The 24202-nt window shown below is 40.3% G+C and overlaps 2 protein-coding genes and 1 long non-coding RNA gene across 5 annotated transcripts in view; 2 read left to right on the forward strand and 1 right to left on the reverse strand.

Annotated features, from left to right (window-relative positions):
- The window catches only part of LOC122697205 (boLa class II histocompatibility antigen, DQB*0101 beta chain-like), a 122461-nt gene that overhangs the window by 16790 nt on the left and 81469 nt on the right, over positions 1–24202 (forward strand). The gene's annotated exons all lie outside the window — the stretch shown is intronic.
- Positions 85–8842, forward strand: LOC122697212. Of its 2 annotated transcripts, XR_006342019.1 has the most exons (3): positions 85–1756; positions 1952–2052; positions 8404–8842. It is a non-coding gene; the product is annotated as an uncharacterized LOC122697212 (long non-coding RNA). The 2 variants fall into 2 exon arrangements; XR_006342020.1 differs by lacking the exon at positions 1952–2052.
- Positions 14681–20813, reverse strand: LOC122697209 (SLA class II histocompatibility antigen, DQ haplotype D alpha chain-like). Its single transcript, XM_043907739.1, has 5 exons — positions 20662–20813; positions 16318–16566; positions 15592–15873; positions 15158–15332; positions 14681–14988 (listed from the first exon to the last, which is right to left on the reverse strand). The coding sequence occupies exons 1-4, from the start codon at positions 20741–20743 to the stop codon at positions 15178–15180; spliced, it is 768 nt and encodes a 255-aa protein (XP_043763674.1). The 5' UTR covers positions 20744–20813; the 3' UTR covers positions 14681–14988; positions 15158–15177.

Consider the following 24202-nt stretch of genomic DNA (forward strand, 5'->3'; position numbering starts at 1 on the left):
GGCTCTAGTGGTAAAGAACTCACCTGCCAGCGCAGGAGACACAGGAGTTGTGGGTTTGATCCCTGGGTTGGGAAGATCCCCTGGAGGATGGCATGGCAACCTGCTGCAGTATTCTTGTCTGGAGAATCCCATGGGCAGAGGAGCCTGGCCAGCTATAGTCCCTAGGGTCACAAAGAGTCGGACATGACTGAAGTGACTTAGAACAGCACATGAACCCTCTATACCCACTTCTGTTGAGAATTTTTATCATAAACAAGTGTTGAATTTTGTAAAAGCTTTTTCTGCATCTATTGAGATAATCATGATTTTTATTCTGTGATTTGTTAATGTGATGTGTCACATAGATGTTGAATCTTGCAGCCACAAAATCCAGGGCCCCAGATGGGTGTAAGAGCTCCCTTCTGAGAGCCATTGGCACTGGGGAGCGTGGCAGGGGAGAGTCAAATGATAATGCCACCCTGAAAGGTCTCTGGAAAGGGTTAAAGTCATCCTTAGATCTGTGTTTGGTTAGAAACCTACCCCTCAGGCTACAGCTATGGTGGTAAGCTAATAGACCTCTTTCACAGAAATATCGTTGCCTCTTGCTGTGCCCTGGGTTGGTAACTATTTAAGAACTTCTCTACATTTGGTATAGTGTTTTGTGACCCATGAGCCTAAGTGCCATTAGTCACCAGAACCAGACAATGTAGAATTATCTCCTGGTACCAGCTGGAAGAATTAGGGCACCAGACAAATATATAAGCTGTTTTCTGAGAGATACCAGTGAGCTGGGGCAAGGCAGGGGAAGTGTGCAAAGATTTTGTCTACTGGCTTCTGATTCATGAAAACACCTCTATAGCCCCCCAGAACTGTGTCAAACCAGAAACTTGCCTTCATACCAAAGCTCCTGGATAAAAAAATAGGCCTCTTTCTTAGAAAGACTGGGAGTGTGTTTCAGTCTGCTCGCTGTGCAATGCTCCGATGGACTGCAAACTTCCATGGCCTCCAGAGCCAGGTGATCCAAAGGCATGCTCTGGGTGGCAAGCATAAAAACTGGGACACCCAGCCTATGCAAAAGCTCACCTGCATGACATAGTGGTGCTCTGGAGGGTGGCACAGGGAAAGTGTAAAGCCAGCACCTGCTGGCTACAGTGATGCAAAGGAGTTAAAGACTGAACCTCTGCAAAGAAAAAAAAAATTCCTAGAATAAAAAAATAGATGCCTGCCCACTTTAGCACAGAAGAAAGAGAGAGCAAAATGGTGCCTGCCAGCCTCTGTCCTGGGAGAGTATCCCAGCAGGTCCCTGTCCCTTAGGCTGACACTTTAAGGTCATCAAATGAGCCTCATTTCCATAAAGTGTGAATGCTTTTCAAATGGCTGCTTCTGCGCTGGGACTGGGTCAAATGAGTCTGTGTGTGATTCCTTTGAGAGCCACTTTGAGTTCACTCAAAACATGAGACCCACTGGCTTTCAAAGCTAGATGTTGGGGAGGCTTAACTTTTAGGTGCAGGTCTTAACAGTTGGGATGCCCGTTGTTGTGATCACACCCCTTGCTCCTCAGGAGAAGCTCTTGGTTTTGAGTTCCTTCCCATCTGTGGGTTGCTGTGCTCAGGGTGGGGTTTATGGCAAGCTTATGACTCTCCCTCTCCTGCCTTGATGTGGATTTCCTCTCATTTGCCTGATGTGCAGGCATTGTTGAACTGATTTTTAGATTTTTTTTCTTCTAGAGGAAATTATTCCATTTGTAGCTGTAGACTGAGTGTGTCCATTGGAGGAGGTGAGTTCATGATCTTCCTTCAGCTACCTCATGACCCAGACTCTTTCAGCAAGTTTTGAATATGTCATCATTCTCTGTCCTTAAATGTAAATTTTCTGTTGAGAAATCTGATATCCTTATTATGTTTTCTGTGTAAATTACCAGCTTAGTCTCTCTTGCTGCTTTTAAGATTATCTTATCTTTGATTTTTTGCAGTTTTTTTTTATAATGTGTCTTTGAGAAGATCTATTTAAGTTGCATTTGTTTCTTAACCTTTGAGCTTCGCGAACTTATATCCAGCTCTCTCCGTAGATTTGGTAAGTTCTCGGCCATTGTTTCTTTAAATAAGCTTTTGGTTCCTTTTTTCCTCTCTCTCCTTTTGGGACGCCTGGTAATTCACAGAAGGTTACATTTGATGGTATTCCATAGATCATCTAGGCTTTCTTCACTTTTCATTCTTTTTTCTTTGTTTTACTCTCAGTTGGATAATTTCAAAGTTCTTAGCTTCTAATTCTTTCTTCTGCTTGATATACTCTATTCTCGACACTTCTGCATTTTTCATTTAATCTATTATATTTTTCATATTCCTAATTTCTGTTTTTTATGATTTCTATCTCTCTATTAAACTTCTAATTTTGTTCATGTATTGTTTTCTAGATTTTACTGAATTGTCTTACTGTGTTTTCTTGTGACTCATTGAGTTTCTTTAAAAGAGCTATTTTAAACTCTTTACTGGGTAAGTTATAGATTTCCATGTCTTGGTGTCAGTTACTGGAAGATTATTTTGATTATTTGGTGATATGTTTCTTTGATTTTTCATGTTTATTGAAGTCTTGCATTTCTGTCTCTGCATTTGAAGTAGCAATCATTCCTCTCAGTTCAGTTCAGTCACTCAGTCGTGTCTGACTCTTTGGGACTCCATGGACTGCAGCATGCCAGGTTTCCCTTGTCCATCACCAACTCCTGGAGCCTGCTCAAACTCATGTCCATTGAGTCAGTGATGCCATCCAACCATCTCATCCTCTGTCATCCCCTGTTCCTCCTGCCTTCAATCTTTCCCAGGATCAGGGTCTTTTCAAATGAGTCAGTTTTTGCATCAGGTGGCCAAAGTATTGGAGTTTCAGCTTCAGCATTAGTCCTTCCAATGAATATTCAGGACTGATTTCCTTTAGGATTGACTGGTTTGATCTCCTTGCAGTCCAAGGGACTCTCAAGAGTCTTCTCCAATACTACATTTCAGAAGCATCAGTTCTTCAGTGCTCAGCTTTCTTTGTGGTCCAACTCTCACATCCATGCTAGTTTTTACTAGCTGACTTTGGGAAAGAAATATTGGGTTGGCCAAAACATTCGTTCAGTTTTCCTATAATATCTTTTTCTTTGTTGGTACTTCTGGGACTTCTGAGACCCTCTCAGATCTTTTATGGATGTGCCTGCACCACACTTCTTGTTCTTTCCTGTGACAGAATTCTTGAACTTGTATGCCTATCTTGATTCTGCAATGCAACATGCTGGATGCTGACAGCTTCCCTTTTGCTTTCCCAAGAATGGAGCTGAAGTTCAAGTTCCTGTTCTCTCCCTGGCCTACAGATTTGGACTGGCTTTCTGTGCTACTTTTTAGTTGTCTGCCAGAGCTCACTCTCGCTGCTGTCAAGAGTACACACAGGGAGCTGACACAACATGGAGTGTGTATGGGGGAGGTGCATGTACTGTTAGGAGTAACTGTGGGCAAGTTGACGGGATCCAATGATGAGGCATCCCCAGTGGATTGTTAGTAGACTTCTTGAGGAATCTGTGCCTTTTTCATATCTTCCTGGAGTTCTATCTGCCACCTTACCAGCCTCTTCCCACCCCAGTTATGTAGCTCATGACATGGTACTCTGGATAGGGTAAGAGAGAAATGAATCTCTTTGGCAGTTTCCTGCACAGTTGAAGAAGACAGATGTTTCCTCACAAGTCCTCACTTTCCCCTCCAGGATAATTCATGGGTTGAGAAGGTCCTTCTTGGCATCAAGCTGTGCTGCCTTGAGGAGGAGTGAGGCTCTTCCTCCTACTCTCTCCAATGTGTCCAAATTATATTTCTTTGCTCCAGTGGTGTCCTTGAAGTTCTCCACTGGAAAGCTGGACTTCCACAGAGTGTCTAAGGTTGTTCTCCAGGGGCTTCCAGATCATAGCTAAGAAGCTCTAAGCCAGTTTATGGGCTATTTCAGGGTCCCTAGCCATGACCAAGGTCTGTATGCTTCTTATGTGATGCATGGGTGGGCGAGACCCCTCCTGGATTCTTTAGCATATGATGTTGGATTCCATAGCTCCCACAAAGACTTCTTTGTCCAGGGATGAATGTCAAATTGTTGTTGAGAGGGAGATACGAGTGAAAAGACTCTTTTTAGATCATGTTGCTGATGTCATTCCTCAAGTACATTCTTATTTCCTGATTAACAACCTCACTTTACTAATTCACATTCTTAATCAGCTTCCAAAAAAATGGTATGTGGTAGGTACATTTTGCATCTTTTCATGTCTAACAGTACTTATATTCTTTCTTTGTACCTGATTGTGATTTTGCAAAGGTATGTATTTATTAACAGAAAATAATTTTCCTTTAGAACTTCCAGGCATTTCTCATTTCTTAATGACAGAAGTATTTGACGGTTTAACATAAGTCTGTTTTGTTTCCTCTAGTGAGATGATTTTCTTTTAATACTTGAGATTTTCAGAATTTTGTTGTTGTTCAATCTCCAAGTCGTGTCTGACTGTTCATGACTCCACGCCAGGCTTCCCTGTCCCTTACCATCTTCTGGAGGTTGCCCAAGTTCATGTCCATTGAATTGGTGATGCCCTCCAACCATCTCATCCTCTGTCATCCCCTTTTTCTTGCTTCAATCTTTCCTAGCATCAGGGTCGTTTCCAACAAGTTAGCTGTTCACATCAGGTGGCCAGAGTCTTGGGAGATTTAGCTTCAGCATCAGTCCTTCTAATGAGTATTCAGGGTTGACCTCCTATATGATTGACTGGTTTGATCTCCTTGCTGTCCAAGGGACTCTCAAGAGTTTCCTCCAACACCACAGTTCAAAAGCATCATTTCTTTGGTGCTCTGCCTTCTTTATTGTCTAGCTCTCACATTAGTATGTGACACTGAAAAGACCATAGCTTTGACTATATGGACCTTTGTCGGCAAAATAATCTCTTTGCTTTTTAACATACTGTTTAGGTTTGTCTTAGCTTTTCTTCCAAGAAGCAATCATCTTCTAATTTCATGGCTGCAGTCACCATCCACAGTGATTTTAGAGTCCAAGAAGAGGAAATATGTCACTGTTTCCACCTTTTCCCCTTTTATTTGCCATGAAGTGATTGAACTGGATGCCATGATCTTAGTTTTTTAAATATTGAGTTTTAGGCCAGCTTTTTCACTTTCCTTCATCCTCATCAAGAGGCTCTTTAGTTCCTCTTCACTTTCTACTGTTAGAGTGGTATCATGCACATATCAAAGGTTGTTGATATTTCTCAGGACAATCTTGATTCCAGCCTGTAACTTACCCAACCCAACTTTTCGCATGATGTGCTCTGCATATAAGTTAAATAAACAAGGTGACAATAAACAACCTTGTCATACACTTTTCTCAATCCTGAACCCGTCAGTTGTTCCATACAAGGTTCTAAATGTTGATTCTTGACCTGCATACAGGTTTCTCAGGAGACAGGTAAGATGGTCTGGTATTCCCATCTCTTTAAGAGTTTTCCACAGTTTGTATGTTCCACACAGTCAAAGGCTTTAACATAGTCAATGAAACAGAGGTAGATGTTTTTCTGAAATTTCCTTGTTTTCTCTAAGATCCAGTGAATGTTGGCAACTTGATCTCTGGTTCCTCTGCCTTTTCTAAGCCCAGCTTGAACATCTGAAAATTCTCAGTTCACATACTGTTGAAGCTTAGCTTGCTGGATTTTGAATATAACCTTGCTAGTTTTGGAAATGAGTGCAATTGTTTGGTGGCTTGAACGTTTTTTAATACTGCCCTTCTTGGGAAGTGGGATGAGGATTGACATTTTCCAGTCCTGTGGCCACTGCTGGGTTTTCCAAATTTGCTTACATATTGAGTGCAGCACTTTAATAGCATCATCTTTTAGGATTTTAAATAACTCTGCTGGAATTCCATCACCTCCACTAGCTTTATTGGCAGCAGTGCTTCCTAACTGTAAACTTCCTATTGGCAGTTGACTTCACACTCCAGAATGTCTGGCTCTAGGTGAGTGACCACACCATTGTGGTTATCTGGATCATTAAGATCTTTTTTGTACAGTTCTTCTGTGTGTTCTTACAATCTATTCTTGATCTCTTCAGCTTCTATTAGGTCTTTACTGTTTCTATCCTTCATTGTGCCTATCTTTGGATGAAGTGTTCCTTTGATATTTCCAGTATTCTTAAAGAGATCTCTGTTGTTTTCCTCTTTTTCTTTGTATTGTTCATTGAAGAACACTTTCTTGTCTCTCCTTGCTATTCTCTGGAACTCTGCATTTAGTTGAGTGTGCCTTTCCTTTTCTCCCTTGGGTTTTGCTTCTCTTCTTTCCTCAGCTATTTATAAAGCCTCCTCAGACAAGCACTTTCCCTTCTTGTTTTCTTTTTCTTTGGAATGGTTCAATTCACTGTCTCCTGTATATTACGAACCTCTGTCCATAGTTCTTCAGGCACTCTGTTTACTAGATCTAACCCCTTTAATCTACTCATCACCTCCTCTGTATATTCATAGGGGATTTGATTTAAGTTGTACCTGACTGGCCTAGTGGTTTTCCCCACTTTCTTTAGTTTAAGCCTGAATTTTGCTATGAGGAGCTGAGCTGATGATATGAGGTACAATCAATTCTAGGTCTTGTTTCTGCTGACTGTATACAGCTTCTCCATCTTCAGCTACAAAGCATATAATCAATCTGATTTTGGTATTGACCATTTGGTGATGTCCATGTGTAGAGTCTTCTCTTGTTTTGTTGAAAAAGGGTGTTTGCTATGAACAGTGCATTCTCTTGGCAGAATTCTGTTAGCCTTTGCCCTGCTTCACTTTGTACTCTGAGGCCAAACTTGCCTGTTACTCCAGGTATCTCTTGACTTCCTACTTTTGCATTCCAGTCCCAGATGATGAAAAGGATGTATTTTTTTTGGTGTTAGTTTTAGGAAGTCCTCTAGTCTTCACAGAAGTGGCCAACTTCAGCTTCTTTAGCATCTGTAGTTGGGGCATAGGCTTGTATTATTGTGATGTTGAATGGTTGACCTTAGAAACAAAACAAGGTCATTCTGTTCTTTTTGAGGTTGCACCCAAGTACTGCATTTTGGACTCTTGTTGATTATGAGGGCTACTCCATTTCTTCTATGGGATTCTTGCTCACAGTAGTAGATGTAATGTTCATCTGAATTAAATTCACCCATTCCTGTCCGTCTCACTTCACTGATTCCTAAGATGTTATGGTTACTCTTGCCATCTCCTACTTGACCACATCCAGTTTTCCTAACCTAGCATTCCAGGTTCCTATGCAATACTGTTCTTTACAGCATCAGATTTTACTTTCATCACCAGACACATCCACAACTGAGTGTGGTTTCTGCTTTGGCCCAGCTGCTTCATTCTTTCTGAGCTATTAGTAGTTGTCCTCTGCTCTTCCCCAGTAGCACATTGGACACCTTCTGACCTGGGGAGGGGGTGGGGCTTATCTTTCGGTGTCATATCTTTTTGCCTCTTTATTCAGTTCATGGGGTTCTCACAGCAAGCATACTGGAGTAGTATGTCATTACCTCCTCCAGTGGATCATGTTTTATCAGAAATATCTGCTATGACCCGTTCATCTTGGGTGACCATACAAGATATGGCTCATGGCTTCATTGAATTATGCTATCCCATTTGCCACAAGGTAGTGATCCATGAAGAAGTTCAGAATTTTAAAATGACTTTAAAAATTTAAAATGTATGTGGTGATGAGTTTTTTTTCATTAATTTTGCTAAATATATGAAAGTCCTCATTCTATGTAAAGAATTAAGTCATTCATTACTGGAAAATTTTCCTTTACTTGTTTTCATAATTTCCCTCCTTCATGTTTCTCTTTCTGTCTCTAGCTCTGTTACTTGATATTCTGAGGTCGAGTCTCTGTGTCTTATCTTTTCTACCATATATTACATTTCTTTGTCTTCTTTTTCATGGAGATTTTGTTGATTTAATTTTCAATCTTTCTATTACATTTATTACATTTTGCATTGTTTTAGCCTTTCATGTTTATTTTTAAAAATACAACTTCTTTTCATTAGGATTCTAATTAGAAATAATTTAAATAACTTTCTTGCTCTTACATAAACTTTTTTTTACTAAGTCTGTGATAATTTTATTTTATTCTCATGATCTCTTTTGTACTGCAAAATTTTCTCAAACATGTGCTCTGCCCTCCTTAACCTTGTCCTTCACTTACTATAAATCATATTATTTCATCTCACTTATTCAAGTTTTCTCTAAACTCTACCAAATTATACTTGGTTTCTGTGCAATACTTTATCATGTTGCATTTTTATTTTCCTTAGCATTTATAATTATGTATTTGTGAAATTATTCCCTATGTGTATATTTCCTCCTACTGGAGTGTTAATTCTTCAAAGACGATGAATGTGTCTCTTCTCATATGGCATTAATATACTTAGGGGACTTCCCTGGAGGTCCAGTGGTAGAAAGTCCACCTGCCAGCGCAGGAGACACTGATTTGACCCCTGGACCAGGAGAATCCCACTTGCCATGGGGCAGCTGAGCCTGTGTGCCACAACTACTGAGCTGGCGTGCTGCAGCTGCTGAAGGCCACGAGCCCGAGAGTCCACGCTCCACAGCAAGAGAAGCCACCACGATGAGGAGCTGGCACATCACAGCTAGAGAGTAGCTCCTGCTCTCTGAAACTAGAGAAAGTCTGTGTGCTGCAACGGAGACCCAGTGCAGCCAAAAATAAATTAATAAATAAATCTATTTTAAAATACACTTGGAATGTAGTATGGTATGTGTCACAGCATTGCTGCTTAATGACCATTTGTGCATTATATCAATAAAGTCTGGGGCTTAGTTCAGCCAGTAATAAACTGAGCATTAACTTTGCTTTCCTCTGCTGTTATTCCTTGTGGCATGCACCCTCTTTAGGGTTACATATCTGAGAGGTTCTGTGCTCTAGAGCAGGATTTGGACTCTCTGGGTTTCCTAACTGCAATAAAAATGAGCAAAACCTTAAAAACCAGCATAACTTCAAGTAGAATGTTTCTCTGCTTACTTTTTCTTTGGGCATTCCTGAATACTTAAAAAGACCATTGTATTACGGAAAGTTTCAGTTATATACAGTAGTAGGGAGAACAGTACCATGTATCAGTAGTCCAGTTTTAACAATGACCAAATCATGGACAATTCTGTAAATTCACTCACTTAATATTACATGCCTACTGGATTATTTTTAAGATAATCTTAGGTATTATATCATTTCATTCATAAATATTTTACTATGAAAATTTAAAATATAATAACCCTAGAAATAGAAAAACAATGCCATACAATACCAAAAGTTAGGTAAATAATTGCTTAATACGTCTCTGTTCATTTTTTCTGATTGTAGCATTTGGTTTACATGATTCTTCAGTTTTGTTTTAAATGTGTAAGTTTCTCTGTTCATTATTTTTCCTTGCAAATTATTTGCTGAAGAAATGTGATTTTTAAATTATGTAATCAATATTAACAAAGCCTTTATTTTTTAGAATTAAAATTTTAAAGTTTGTACTATTTATTTGTTCTGATTCAGAATATGGGACATGTTTTAAAACAGTGTAAGCTTATTAGTTTCAGTTCAGTTCAGTCGCTCAGTGGTATCCGACTCTTGGCGACCCCATGAACTGCAGCACGCCAGGCCTCCCTGTCCATCACCAACTCCTGGAGCTTATTCAAACTCATGTCCATCGAGTTGGTGATGCCATCCAGCCCATCTCATCCTCTGTCATCCCCTTCTCCTCCTATCTTCAATCTTTCCCAACATCAGGGTCTTTTCCAATGAGTCAGTTCTTCACATCAGGTGTCCAAAGTATTGGAGTTTCAACTTCAACATCAGTCCTTCCAATGAACACCCAGGACTGATCTCCTTTAGGATGGACTGGTTGGATCTCCTTGCAGTCCAAGGGACTCTCAAGAGTCTTCTCCAACACCACAGTTCAAAAGCATCAATTCTTATTAGTTTATACTAAGCTAATTATATTATACCTTCATTAGTCATTCATAGCAAAATAAATTTCAATTAATTAATTCTAATTTTGTTTTATATATCAATTATTTCTAGTCCCATAAACTTTTTGTTATATAACACATGATTTTATTTGTTAAATTTTATTTATTTTTTGATTGTTGTTTACAATGTTATATTAGTTTCAGGTGTACAGAACAGTGATTTGATATTTTTACATGGTTATACTTCATTTAAGGTATCCAACACATTCATTCCAGGTTTTATATCTGAAGGAAAGAAAAAAACCTAATTTAAAAAGGTATATACTCCCCAGTGTTCCTAGTAGCATTACTTATGATAGCCAAGATACAGAAGCAAACTAAGTGTTCATCAACAGATTAATGGTTAAAGAAGATGTGGTGTGTGTGCACATATATATATATAATGGAAGATTACTCAGCATAAAAAAGAATGAAGTTTTCCTTTGCAACAGCACACGTAGACCAGGAGTGTATTATTAGGCTATACTGAGTTCTTACCTTATGAATCATTGATACTTAAAATTTCTTACTCAAAATCCTAATGCCAAAATTCTTCTTAGTACATTTGTTCACATGCAGGTGATCTATATTTTTTATACTGAAATTTTTATTTTATATGTTTAGGATAATAATTGCTGATATTCTCTTTCAGTTAAAATATACACAGTATATTGACACTTACATGTGGAATCTGAAAAAAATGATATAGACAATCTTATTTACAAAGCAGAAACAGAGACATAGATGTAGAGAACAGACGTGTGGATATGGAGTCTGAGGGGAGGGGAGGGTGGGATGAGTTGGAAGAGTAACACTGACATATATTCACTACTATGTGTAAAATAAATAGCTAATGGGAACATGCCGTATAGCACAGGGAGCTAAGCTTGGTGCCCTGTGATGACCTAGATGGGCAGGATGGGGTGGGGTGGGCGGGAAGACCAAGAGGGAGGGATATATGTGCACATATAGCTGATTCACTTTGTTGTACAGCAGATACTAACACAATATTGCAAAGCAATTATACCCCAATTTTAAAATTTCTAAGCTAAAAATAAAAGCAAATAATCTAAAAACAAACAAACAAACACTATTTTAGAGCAGTTTTAGGTTCACAGCAAAGTCAAGTAGAAGATAAAGAGATTTCTCACATACCGTTGCTCCATCAAGCATATCCTATGCTACTATCAATATCCCCTACATTTTTTTTTACACTAGATGAATTTACATTGATACATCATTATCACCCAAAGTTCATCATTTACTTTAGGGCTCACTCTCAATATGTATTCTATAGGTTTGGACAAATGTATGATATGTATCTCCTACTAGAGTATCAGAGTAGTTTCAGTTCCCTAAATATCCTCTGTGCTCTGTTACCTACGTTTTCTTGATCACCTCTGGTTCAGATTTCCTGCATTTACTAATTTCTACTCTGCATTTTAAATTATTCTCTTATTTCTCCCTCACAGTTAGCTTTTTCTGCTTGAATCTTCCCTATTCCTTCTCCAAGTAAACATACATAAATATCCATTTACATGTAACATAGCTTGACTAAAAATTATAGGTCATGGAAAAGGGGAATATATTTTTTGTTAGAAAGTAACAAATCCAAAATCAAGTGTTACAACTTTCCTTAAGAATTCTCTTAGCAACCCCTTCACCAATGATAGGTCATTGACAACTGGACCCTATTTATTCTCTCAGCCTAACTCAATCTCACCTTCTCTCATTCTGGAAAAAATAATTGTCCAACTAATATATGAAAAAATTCATCCATACTCCAGGTTTGAATCTCTTTAATCATTAAAAGGCTCAGAAAAAGTGCTTTCTATATGATTTGATCTATTCTTTTTAATAAACTAATTTTGAATATAACTAGCAATGTTTTTCTTATGTATTTGTATACTATGTGTAAGACACTTCTTATATAACAAGATTATTCAAATTCTGTCACTAGGTCTACAAGGAACGTATCAACACCCCATATAATGGATGAAAAAACTACAGCTTGGAAATGTTAGATACTTTAACCAGGGTTATAAAATATAAATACTAGGTATAAAGTGCTGAGTCCTGAATCTGGATTTAGGTTTCTTTGCACCAAACTAAGCTGTATGATATTGTGTTAATATTGTATTTTTTTCCAATTATATTTTGAGCTCCCTGATGCAGGCATTGGCAGGGACAGTCTCATACATTTCATAACTGTTCCATAATACCATCCAAGATGCAATGCATGGACTCAATAATTGCAGAGTGGAATGTCTGAGGCAATGTGCCTAAAACATTTTCAAAGGCACAATGACTCCAAGTCAAGTCACACATGCTCTCAAGAATGACGTCTTGGACACACTCAGGAAAGCCAGAGGATCCATCTGTTGATCTATTTCCTCCACACAGATTTCCACTAGAGACAGTTAATCTAGAGGAGAACATGGTACTCACAGATGTTGCTACATTACCTCAATGATGTTGTCCCTCCTGGGATTTCTCTCTCATTGATTCATGCTTTCCTTAGCCAGGAGGGTCATGGGCAGAGGGCTGGGGATATTGGGGTGTTTTGCTATTTCCAGGGCAAACATGGATGCGCAGGGATCCATTGTGCTTGGCTTAGGCTTATCTGCCTAGAGACATCCTGCAGGCATATTCACTGTCCTGTTCCTCACAGGCCATGTCAGGAAAGTCTGTGTGCTTACATAGCAGGAATTCATCTAGTAGGTGAGACAAACTACACCTGTGTTCTAGGGACCCGAAGTATGTCTGTGATTTCTACTCCATCCCCTTTCCCATTAGGGTTACTAACCCTAAGTAAGGACAAGTTTTTGGTCCTTCTCAAATATCTGCATTATTATCCTACTCTGTATGCCAACAGCTGCTGGATCATCGAAAAAGCAAGAGAGTTCCAGAAAAACATCTATTTCTGCTTTATTGACTATGCCAAAGCCTTTGACTGTGTGGATCACAATGAACTGTGGAAAATTCTGAAACAGATGGGAATACTGGACCACCTGACCTGCCTCTTGAGAAACCTGTATGCAGGTCAGGAAGCAACAGTTAGAACTGGACATGGAACAACAGACTGGTTCCAAACAGGAAAAGGAGTATGTCAAGGCTGTATATTGTCACCCTGCTTATTTAACATATGCAGAGTACATCATGAGAAACGCTGGGCTGGAAGAAGCACAAGCTGGAATCAAGATTGCCAGGAGAAATATCAATAACCTCAGATATGCAGATAACACCATCCTTATGGCAGAAAATGAAGAGAAACTAAAAAGTCTCTTGATGAAAGTGAAAGAGGAGAGTGAAAAAGTTGGCTTAAAGCTCAATATTCAGAAAATGAAGATCATGGCATCCAGTCCCATCACTTTATGGGAAATAGATGGGGAAACAGTGGAAACAGTGTCAGACTTTATGTTTTTGGGCTCCAAAATCACTGCAGATGGTGATTGCAGCCATGAAATTAAAAGACGCTTACTCCTTGGAAGGCAAGTTATGACCAACTTAAATAGCATATTAAAAAGCAGAGACATTACATTGCCAACAAAGGTCTGTCTAGTCAAGGCTATGGCTTTTCCAGTGGTCATGTATGGATGTGAGAGTTGGACTGTGAAGAAAGCTGAGCACCGAAAAATTGATGCTTTTGAACTGTGGTGTTGGAGAAGACTCTTGAGAGTCCCTTGGACTGCAAGGAGATCCAACCAGTCCATCCTAAAGGAGATCAGTCCTGGGTGTTCATTGGAAGGACTGATGTTGAAGCTGAAACTCCAATACTTTGGCTACTTCATGGGAAATGTTGACTTATTGGAAAAGACCCTGATGCTGGGAGGGATTGGGGGCAGGAGGAGAAGGGGATGACAGAGGCTGAGATGGCTGGATGGCATCACCAATTCAATGGACATGAGTTTGAGTAAACTCCGGGAGTTGGTGATGGACAGGGAGGCCTTGGTGTGCTGCGATTCATGGGGTTGCAAAGAGTGGGACACGACTGAGCGACTGAACTGAACTGAACTGAATCCTCCCCTGACTGACTTTCAACTGTTTCTGTATCTAGAGAATTCTTATCTCCTGAAGGGTGAGGAGAGGAGACAGTGCTTTTACTATTATAATGCATTTTTCACAAATTTAATGTATTGGAAACAAATTTTGATATTTGATACCAAGAATTTGACTTTTGGTACTTATGAGTTCAAAATTATGTTCTCTTATGTTTCTGTCATAGCTTTAAAATAGCTGTATTAAAATGAGTATAGAATTGGGAATTCCCTGGCATTCCAGTGGTTAAGATCCAGCTTTCTTTGCTGTGGTTCTTAGTTCAATCCCAGGTTGGGGAACTAAGATTGAACAAGTTGGACAGTGCAGCCAAAAAAAAAAAAAAAAGACAACCAAAAAGATAAGTACAGACTTCTCTTGGTTTTTGTATTTCTGCTATAACAAATCTATACCAAGGGAAAAAGGTATATATTACTTTCACTGATGCCTGAATTAAGAGGGATGGCAGTGCCAAGAGCTGAGTGGAAACAGTAGGAAGAGAGAAACATTAACCATAGTGAACATACCGAAATATTATGAGTTTATACAAGTTGCTGTTATGTTCCTTGGCATGAAATATGATCTAAGAAATGAAAATAAGGGGCCTAAAGCATAAGAGAACATGATCTTGGTCAGCCCTGAGATGAAAGACAGGAAAAATTTCTATTAAAGGGGAGTTTATTGCTTACATGGTGATATGGAGTCAGGGTCACTAGGGAGTAGGTAACTGGGTGGAATACCTCAGTGATCTCATGGCAGGCAACTACTGAGAACAGAAAAAATATCAGAAAGTCAGGGAGAGAACTCTGAGGTATATGTGAGCTCTGAGATGATACAGCATCTTAAGTCCCAGAGAAGAGATGAGAGGCAGAGTGTAGGGGGGGAGAGTATATGATGAACTTGGCCAGAAAATAGTTCTAGGTCGTCTAGCACGTCCACTCTTCTGCTCTCATGGATGGGCAGCGCACCTGCAACAGGAAAGACGTGAGACTGATGAGTCCCAGGGAGCTTCTGTGCCGTGGTCACGCTGCTCCCCAATTCTCCCATGACTTCTCAACCACGTTTGTGTCTACAGATTCTTTCCACTTTGCTTTCTCCTGAAGTGTGTCTGTGGCACTGACAAATATGAAGCCTTACCTTCCTTTCTAGGGTGCAGCTCACAAGGGACCCTGATGTCTGGAGGGGCCACCTGAGCGCAGGCCTTGGATGATGAAGATGGTGCCCACCACGATGCCCACGAGGCCCACAGTCAACCCCAGGGCACAGACCACAGTCTCTGTCAGCTCTGACATAGTGGCTGGAATCTCAGGCTCTGCAAAAGGGAAGTTATGAAAGTCAGAATACAGAGTGTTGGTTCATGTGCCTGTGTACGAGATTGGGCAGGAGATGTGGTGTTCATTCTACAAAAACTCAGGGCACCAGGTTTAGGGAAGAGAATGAAGTGTGATTTTAGAAAACCTTGAAGTGTGGAAAACAAGCTTCGGACTGTGAGAATGAGGGACCAAAACTCAGAGTGTTTTGTACTTGGTAGAAAAAGGGAGAGTACCGAAAGGGGTGGAACTCGTACGTACCCCAGTGTTTGAGCAGGGGCTCATCCAGGCCCCAGTGCTCCACTCTGCAGTCATAAACGTCATCATCAGAAGGGAGGAAGGTGAGGTAACCAATCCTGAGGAAGGAATGATCATCTTTGGGGAGGAAGCTGGTCTCAGAAACACCCTCTGTGACTGCATGCCCATTCTTCAACCATGTAATGTTGATCACAGGGGGAAAAATGTTGTCCACATGACAGATGAGGGTGTTGGGCTGACCCAGCATCACGGGAGACTTGGAAAACACAGTCACCTCAGGAACCTCTACGGTGAGGAAACAGCACAGATGTGACACGGGAATAGCTCTGCCCTGATTCTGCACTGCCTCCTGGGGGAGCCCTCCCACCAATGGTTCCCAGTCCTACAGGGGAGGAGCTCTTGTTTGCCTTCTGCTGGGAGATGCTCTGTGCTGCCTGCACTTTATCCCCGTGCTGTCTGTGGGCATGCTTGTTAAGGAGGGAGGTCTGTGGGACTCCTCCTTGAGGGATTCAAGGAATACGTTATGGGAGTAAGGGTCCTTATATTACATGGAAATGTGTGATCTTTGAGATGGGAGATGATGAGTGTTCAGTAATTACTACAAAATCTGGGGACTCTTGGTAAAGTTTTATAGAGTGGTGAAGGATATCTCTCCTTAGAGAAGAAGGGAATGAAGCCTGATATGAAAGAATAGATTCAGTAAAGAGAAGTAGAATGGTGGACACTTACCATTGATAACAGGAGTAAAGTTGGAGCGTTTAGTCAGGATATCCAAGAAGTCTTTCGCTTTAGCTATTTCACTTAGTGCATCCTGTGGGTCAAAACTTGTCAAGTCACCAAACATAGGCAGCCTCCAGACTGTCTCCTTCTTCCCCAGGTCCACATAAAACAGCTCGTCTCCGTCAAATTCGTGGGTATACTGGCCAGAGGGACCATGAGATTGGTAGAGCTCTGTGCCATAGGAGCCAACGTGGTCAGCTGATAAGTGAGGGTGAGGAGCAGGAAGGTGGAAAACAGAGGGAAAGAAAAGACCATATTAAACAAAGTAACAGAAAAAACTAACTTTCAAACACTGTGGGCTTCACCTTTGGCACAATGTCTCTAAGCAGAGTGCCAGCACCTGCTTCCTTCTCCCTCAGTGTTGGTAGCTGTCCTGTTAGAACAGGACACTGTAACACCTGTGATTCTTGGGCTTCCCTTGTGGCTTGGCTGGTAAAGAATCCGCCTGCAGTGCAGGAGACCTGGGTTTGATCCCTGGGTTGGGAAGATCCCGTGGAGACGGGAAAGGCTACCCACTCTAGTAGGCTGGCCTGGAGAATTCCATGGACTACCGTTCATGGGGTTGCAAAGAGTTGGACACGACTGAGTGACTTTCACTTTCACTTTCATGTGCTCACAAGGGCAGGATTTCACAGGCTTTGTTTACTGCTATTTCCTGCCTGCCCAGCTCAGTGCCTGGCACATTGTATAATTGTATAATGGAAAGAGAGAAAAAGAAGGGAATGAATGAATTTTCCGGGTATTAGCTTTCTTCCCCCTTCTTCAGAAGTTTCTTCTCTCACTTAATTTTTCATCAGCTAATAACACATTCATTGTGATTCCTTTCCCCTAAGGGCTGACTCAGAGCAGAATATTTTCTGCACAGGGATTCCTTCTTTCTTTCTTTCTTTTTTTTTTTTTTTAACGAAGGAAAGCCACACAGGATCTGAATTATTTTAAAAGAGATTCCTCTTTTATAAGGTATAAGAAACAGTATGACAAGGACAGCGGCAATATAACAAAGCATATAAAGAATAAACAATGCTTCTCAGGTGTCCATTTTGTTAACTGTAATGATTCTTAAAGAAGAATACCTGATTCCTTCTGAAATAAAATAACGGAAGCTTTATTTTGGATTTCTGACATTTCCTTACCCTATTTTTTTCTTTAAAGTCAAGGTCACTCAGTCGTGTCCGACTCCTTGCGATCCCATGGACTTTAGCCTGCCAGGCTCCTCTGTCCATAGAATTATCCAGGCAAGAGTACTATAGTAGGTAGCCATTTCCTTCTCCAGGGGATCTTCCCAACCCAGGGATCAAACCCAGGTCTCCTGCATTGCAGGTGACTTCTTTACCATCTGAGCCATCAGGGAAGACAATTTTTTTTTCTTTAAGGAGGCAACTAAACTCCTTTTTCTGATTCAACACATACTTGTTGAGGACTCAGAGTGAATTATAGCCCTTTTCTTCAAATGAACATTGTACTTTTCTGAGGATGCTAAAGCAGAGTGGCAACCAACTCAGTTTGACTCTGCCCAAGTCTGGACAATTTGGTCCAGACACATATGAGTCTTTTAATATTTTCTCTTTCCCAATTTCCTCATTTCATGAATATCAACAGGGTTTCAGACATTGGGAGAGACAAAGAATAAAACATCAACCAGGCATGGTCTCTGTCAACAAGGAGTCCATTGAGTAATGGGAGAGTCAGGTGAGAAAAGGACCAAGTGCTATATACTGATCAGCTCTGTGATGGGTATATCCTGTACCTTCATCTGATCTCATCTGTCAATCAAACCAAATGAGATTTTCCTTTCATGTTCCTTGGTCCTTTAAGGGGTCTGTTTTTCGTCCCTGGAATGAAATGATCTTTTAAGATTTCCTGGACACCTCTAGCTTGTTTCTGAAGTTTCTACTTAGTTATCAACTATTTTAACCAAGTCCTCTCATTACCCACTTTTTTTTAGTTTCATTATAATATCCAATCTCTCCATCCCAATGTCCTGCTTTCAAATTAGTCTATTGCTCATTCTTATATCCTTTCTGGATCAGTTATAATTAAAGGCCTTCTAACAAAACTTCTTTATCCTTGTAATGAATATTCTTGACTCCTTTTCAAACATGAATATATGCAATTATTCCTTTTCACCTGGTACTTGTCCTGGGTTGCCCACACTGAACCACATTACACTGCTGTGCCAACCGGAACCAATCACTTTTGTAGCTTCAGCCTCAGCTGGGTCCATTGCCCTGCTCAGCAATACACCTTCTGCTTTTCTACACCATTTTCTTAGCATGACTAATATTAGCACCCGAATGAGGCAGATAGCATGTCTTTTCATTTTTGAATCCCCCCAAACTTAGCTTGCTATGTGCTCAAAAATGTGTACAAAATGTCAATTACTATTCTTGAGGATCAGAGAAACTTTGGGGAAGACTTAAAGACACAGAGATAGCAGAACTGTATGACGGTCAGAATCAGCAGTGACCAGGGAAGCATTATGACTTGTGAGCCTTAAGCACTGTTGCTCAGGTGGGCCCACCTCCATAAAAATACTAAAGGTCATATTTTATGACCACATTGGTATAAATACAAAAATAATACAGGCTAAATTAAAATTAAAACATTTTCTTCTACCATAAATTTTGTTTTTCTTCTAATTAAAATAATAAAGTATTTTCATGGGACCTTATAAGCTTTCAGGCCCTTGGCACTGTGCCCACTGTGCCTAATGGGAAAGTTGAGCTTGACCAGGACACTCTGATGTGATGTTGAAGAAAGAAGATGTGGAAATACTCTGGAGAAGCAGATGAAAGTTGCTATCACACAAAATTAGAATGGGAGTAGCCATGGCTAATAAAGTTGCTGAAGATTAGAGTAACCTCTTTTTCTCTTCCCCTTTGAACTATCTTGCCATTCTACTTTGGTTTTACAAACTCACTCATCTTGCCTATAAACAGCAGAGATGTGGGCAAGGGATGGATCTTGGAAGGAAAGGAAGATGAAGGAATGTATGAACAGAGGGTAGAAAGAGGGGGACAGCAAAGGCAGAGGGGCCGAAGGGACCAAATAAATAACGTGTTCTTGTCCATTCTTCTTGAAGGACTTCTATAGATGGAGTGAAGAGCAGGTAATTTGGACTGACAATTTGAAAACAATATAATTTAATTCAGCAAGTTTTTTTTATCATAAAGTTCTCTATTTTAAAATAAAAATAAGGCACATTTTTACTTTGTTAAAGAAAAAAAACAAAGCTACACTTATAACAGTAATACTAAAAAATGAGAGTAATCTTTGACATTTGTGTATCTTAATTACTTAGAAAGCATTCCTATACAACTTTATTTGTGAGGTGACATATATGAAGTAACTGAGATCAAGTGATGACTGTGTGGCAAAGTGCTTTATATAAAGGTACTCTACTGGGCTTGCTCATCTACCCCCTGTGCCAGATGCCAGCATGGAAATGTATGTAGATCTGAGACTAAGAAAAGGTCAATCTTCTTCATATCTACACAGTATTCATAATTCGTGGAACTATTCACCCCAAGATAAACTTTAGAAGAAATATATAAAAAGCTTCCAAAGTTGTTCAGATAAATTTAGGAGTGATAGTTCATGGAATTTTTTGTAACAAGACATCTACTTGTGGAAACATCACTAATCTTTGAGGCAATGAAAAATGAGCTGATTGCCCTAGGGTCCTCCAGAACATATTTGCTGGCTCCAATATCAGAAACTGAGTGATGACCTTGGTGAGCTCTGCAACAGTACCCGTAATAAAGACAGCGTGTCTGCATTCTGGTTTCCTGAAGGAGGAACAACTGTAATTTTTAGATTTGCCTAATATTGAGAAGACTCTTGAGAGTCCCTTGGACTGCAAGGAGATCAAACCAGTCAGTCCTAAAGGAAATCAGTCCTGAAAATTCATTGGAAGGACTGATGCTGAAGCTGAAGCTCCAATACTTTGGCCACCTGATGCGAAGAACTGACTCATTTGAAAAGACCCTGATGCTGGGAAAGATTGAAGGCGGGATGAGAAGGGGATGACAGAGGATGAGATGGTTGGATGACATCACCAACTCAATGGACATGAGTTTGAGCTGGATCCGGGAATTGGTGATGGACAGGGAAACCTGGCATACTGCAGTCCATGGGGTTGCAAAGAGTGGGACATGACTGAGCGACTGAACTCACTGCATATGGAGAAAGGTATGAGGAGTCTCTACTATTTCTAGGCCAATCTTTCTTGATTTTCCCTCTAATCCCCTGTTCCCCAATTCTAATCTCTACCTCCCTCAACTGTGCACTCACCCACAATGTCTTCACCTCCACTGGGGTTCATCATGGTGGTCAGGGCGAGGGCCCCCAGAATCAGAGCTCTGTTCAGGACCATCTTTTTCTCAAGGTGGTCTCAGCAGTGGCTGTTCTGAGTTGCAGAGCAATGATGAGGGCTGAGTTGAGAAGGAATTTTGAAGACACCCAAACCATACTCTGCCAGGTCGGGTTGCAGCCAATCAGAAAAATCCCCTTTAATGACTCCTCAGTTGCTAGATGAAGGCTTTGTACTAAGAGGCCTGAAAAGGACTGGGAAATCCTCTGGTTTTGATACGGCCACCACTCAGAGTGGACCAGAGAGATCTTCCTATGAAAGGAGGGAGGATATTAAATCAGAGTCTTTTCACATGTGTGTAAGCCTGCTCCAACAGGATTTTCTGGATTACAACTCCCCAGAACTCTCCCTTGAGTTGGTCCCCTCCCTGGGAGACCCTGCCACCTCCCCTTCCCCCTGCCTCCATTCTGTGCTGTGCTTAATCTCTCAATCATGTCTGATTCTTTGTGACCCTGTGGACTGTAGCCCACCAGGCTCCTTTGTCCATGAAGATTCTCCAGGCAAGAATACTGGAGTTGATTGTCATGCTCTCCTCCAGGGAATCTTCCCAAACCAGGGATCAAACCCAGGTCTCCCACATTGCAGGCAGATTACAGCTGAGCCACCATGGAAGCCCAGGAATACTGGAGTGGGTAGCCTATGCCTTCTTTGGGGGATCTTCCCCACCCAGGAATTGAACCAGAGTCTCCTGCAGTGCAGGCAGATTCTTTACCAGCTGAGCTACCAGGGAAGCTCAATGCCTCCATATGTAGGTTAACTGTCTTTCTCTTTGCTTCCATAGTGCATATGGAATTCTCTAAATATTGAGCTGACCCAGGGGAATTCTGTTAGTGGCAGCCAAGAAATACCTTTGCCCATTCTCCACCTAGCAGCACTGGTTGGTTGGTCCTGGAAGTGCTTTCTGCCACTGTGGATGACACAGGCTTAGTCTGAATGGAAGCCCCAGTGGTATAACATAAGTGAAACAGACCAGAATAGCATTGAAGGGGCTCCTAAAACAAAACTGCATTCAAACCACACCTTGAAAATTAGGCCAGGAACAAGTGCCAAGATCAAAAAGAGCGTTGTTGTTCAGTCTCCAAGTAATGTCCGACTCTTTGCAATCCCATAGACTGTGGCACAGCAGGCTTCCTGTCCCTCACCATCTCCTGACGTTTGCCCAAGTTCATGTCTCTTGAACCCACTCACCCAACTCATCCACCCCTAGCCCACTCCAGCTGCCATCAGTCTCCTGATAAAAAATCAGAGTTCACCTGACTTCCAGCCACACCCTAGGTGTTGTGACATGCAAGGCATCTCTTAATATAGTCCAAACTGACACATCCATACTTATTAGAGACTGATTCCTCAACTCTTAGAGTGATCCAGACCTGTGGACACTATTTACCCAAGACTCTATCTTGTGTTTATTTCTTCTACAAATCAACGCCAGGGAATCAACATTATTCATTATGAGGGAGAGCTTGAAGTAGTAGACAGCTTTGAGACAGTGAAGCTTTGAATAAAAGAAGCTTACTATGCCATGAAGATCAAGTTGCTGTTGTTGTTCAGTCACTAAGTTGTGTCCGATTCTTTGCGACCCCGTGAACTGAAGCATGGCAGGCTCCTCTGTCTTCCACTATCTCCTGGAGTTTGCTCAAATTCATGTCCATTGAGTCAGTGATGGCATCTAACCATCTCATCCTCTGACCCTGCTTCTCCTTTTGCCTTCAATCTTTCCCAGCTTGAGGGTCTTTTCCAATGAGTTGACTCTTCACATAAGGTGGCCAAAGTATTGGAGCTTCAGCTTCAGGATCAGTCCTTCCAATGAGTATTCAGGGTTGATTTCTTTAGAATTGGGTGACCACCAGCTAAAATAAAATATCTGAACAGGTTCCAAAGTTTCCTAACATAATAGCCAAAATGTCCAGGATGTAATAAAATGTCACTCTTGTCATACCAAGAATCAGAAAGAGAACCTTGAATGAGAAACAACAGTCAACTGATACCAAGACAGGTCAGATGTTGGAAATGTCTGAGAAGAAATTTAAAACATCCATCACAAAATGCTTTGATCAGCAATTATAAATTATCTCAAAACAAATGAAAATAATAGAAAATTTAAGTAAAGAAAAGTTATAAAAAAGAACCAAGTGAAAGCTACATAACTAAAAATTAAATAAAATAATTGTCAAAAAGATTCAATAGTAGACTGGAGACAACAGAGAACAGAATCAGTGAGAACAGTGAACTTGAGGACAGATTAATAGAATTTACTCAATTTGAGCCATAGAGAGAAAACAGACTAAAAAATATGAACAGAGACTCTGAGACGTATGGAGTAATAGCAGAATATCTAATATTTTAATCATCAGCATCCAAGAGAAGGAAAAGGTGTAGTGTTGAAAAGTATTCAAAAAAATAATGGCAGAAAAATCCCCAAATTTGGATAAAGACATAAGAATCCTACAGATTCAAGAATCTAAGTAAAACTCAAATAGGTTATACCTAAAGAAATTCACACCAAGAGATATGGATTATTAAACTCCTGAAATTAAAGGGAAAAAAAGTCTTAAAATTTGTCAGAGAAAAATGATACATTATGATAAGGGAACACCAAATTACATGACAGATGACCACGGATTTGTCACCTGAAGCCACAATGGCCAGACAGATGTGACACAACGTTTTTGAAGTGCTGAAAGTAAAAGAACTGTCAATTGTGAATTATTCTGTATCTGCCAAGACTATCCTTCAGCAATTAAGGGGAAATAAAGACATTTCTAGATAAAAGAAAACTAAGAAAATATTGGTAGTAAATCTCCCGTTTTGGAGGGAAGTTCTCCAAACAGAAAGAAAATGAAAACAGAGGAAAGTTTGGAATTTCAGAACAGAGGGAATGAGTGAATGGGTAGGAATGAATTCTGCCAACATCCAACAAGTTTGGGAGAGGACTCTACAATTTAGATGAGACTTGCAACCTCAGTTTGTGACTTCAATCTGGTGAGACCTTAAGCAGAGAGTCTGGCAAACACTTCTGACCAAGAACACTGGATAATATATGGGTGTTCTTTTAAACTGCTGAGTTTGAGTTAATTTATGGCACTGGCTGAAAATAAATACAACATCTCTTGCTCATTTAAGTTTTACATACTGCACCGTAAGCACTTCAAAAAGAATTATTTTATTGAAGTGTAGTTGGTTTACAATGTTGTGTTATTCCTACTGTACTGCAAAGTGATTCAGTTATATATATATATACACACACATATTCTTTTCCATTATGGTTTAAATACTTTTTTAAAAAGCATAACTAGAAAACTTAATGATTGATATGTGCTTCACATAGTAATTCCTGATTTTTCATGTAACTTGTGGTCGTATTTATGATGACTTTTTTTCCCGCAGAAACTATTGTTTAATTAATTTTTGTTAAACTGTAGTTACTTCACAATATTTTGTTAGTTTCTTGCTGTACAGCAA

This window comes from Cervus elaphus, chromosome 7 (assembly GCF_910594005.1).
Source record: "Cervus elaphus chromosome 7, mCerEla1.1, whole genome shotgun sequence".
NCBI classification, from domain to species: Eukaryota; Metazoa; Chordata; class Mammalia; order Artiodactyla; family Cervidae; genus Cervus; species Cervus elaphus.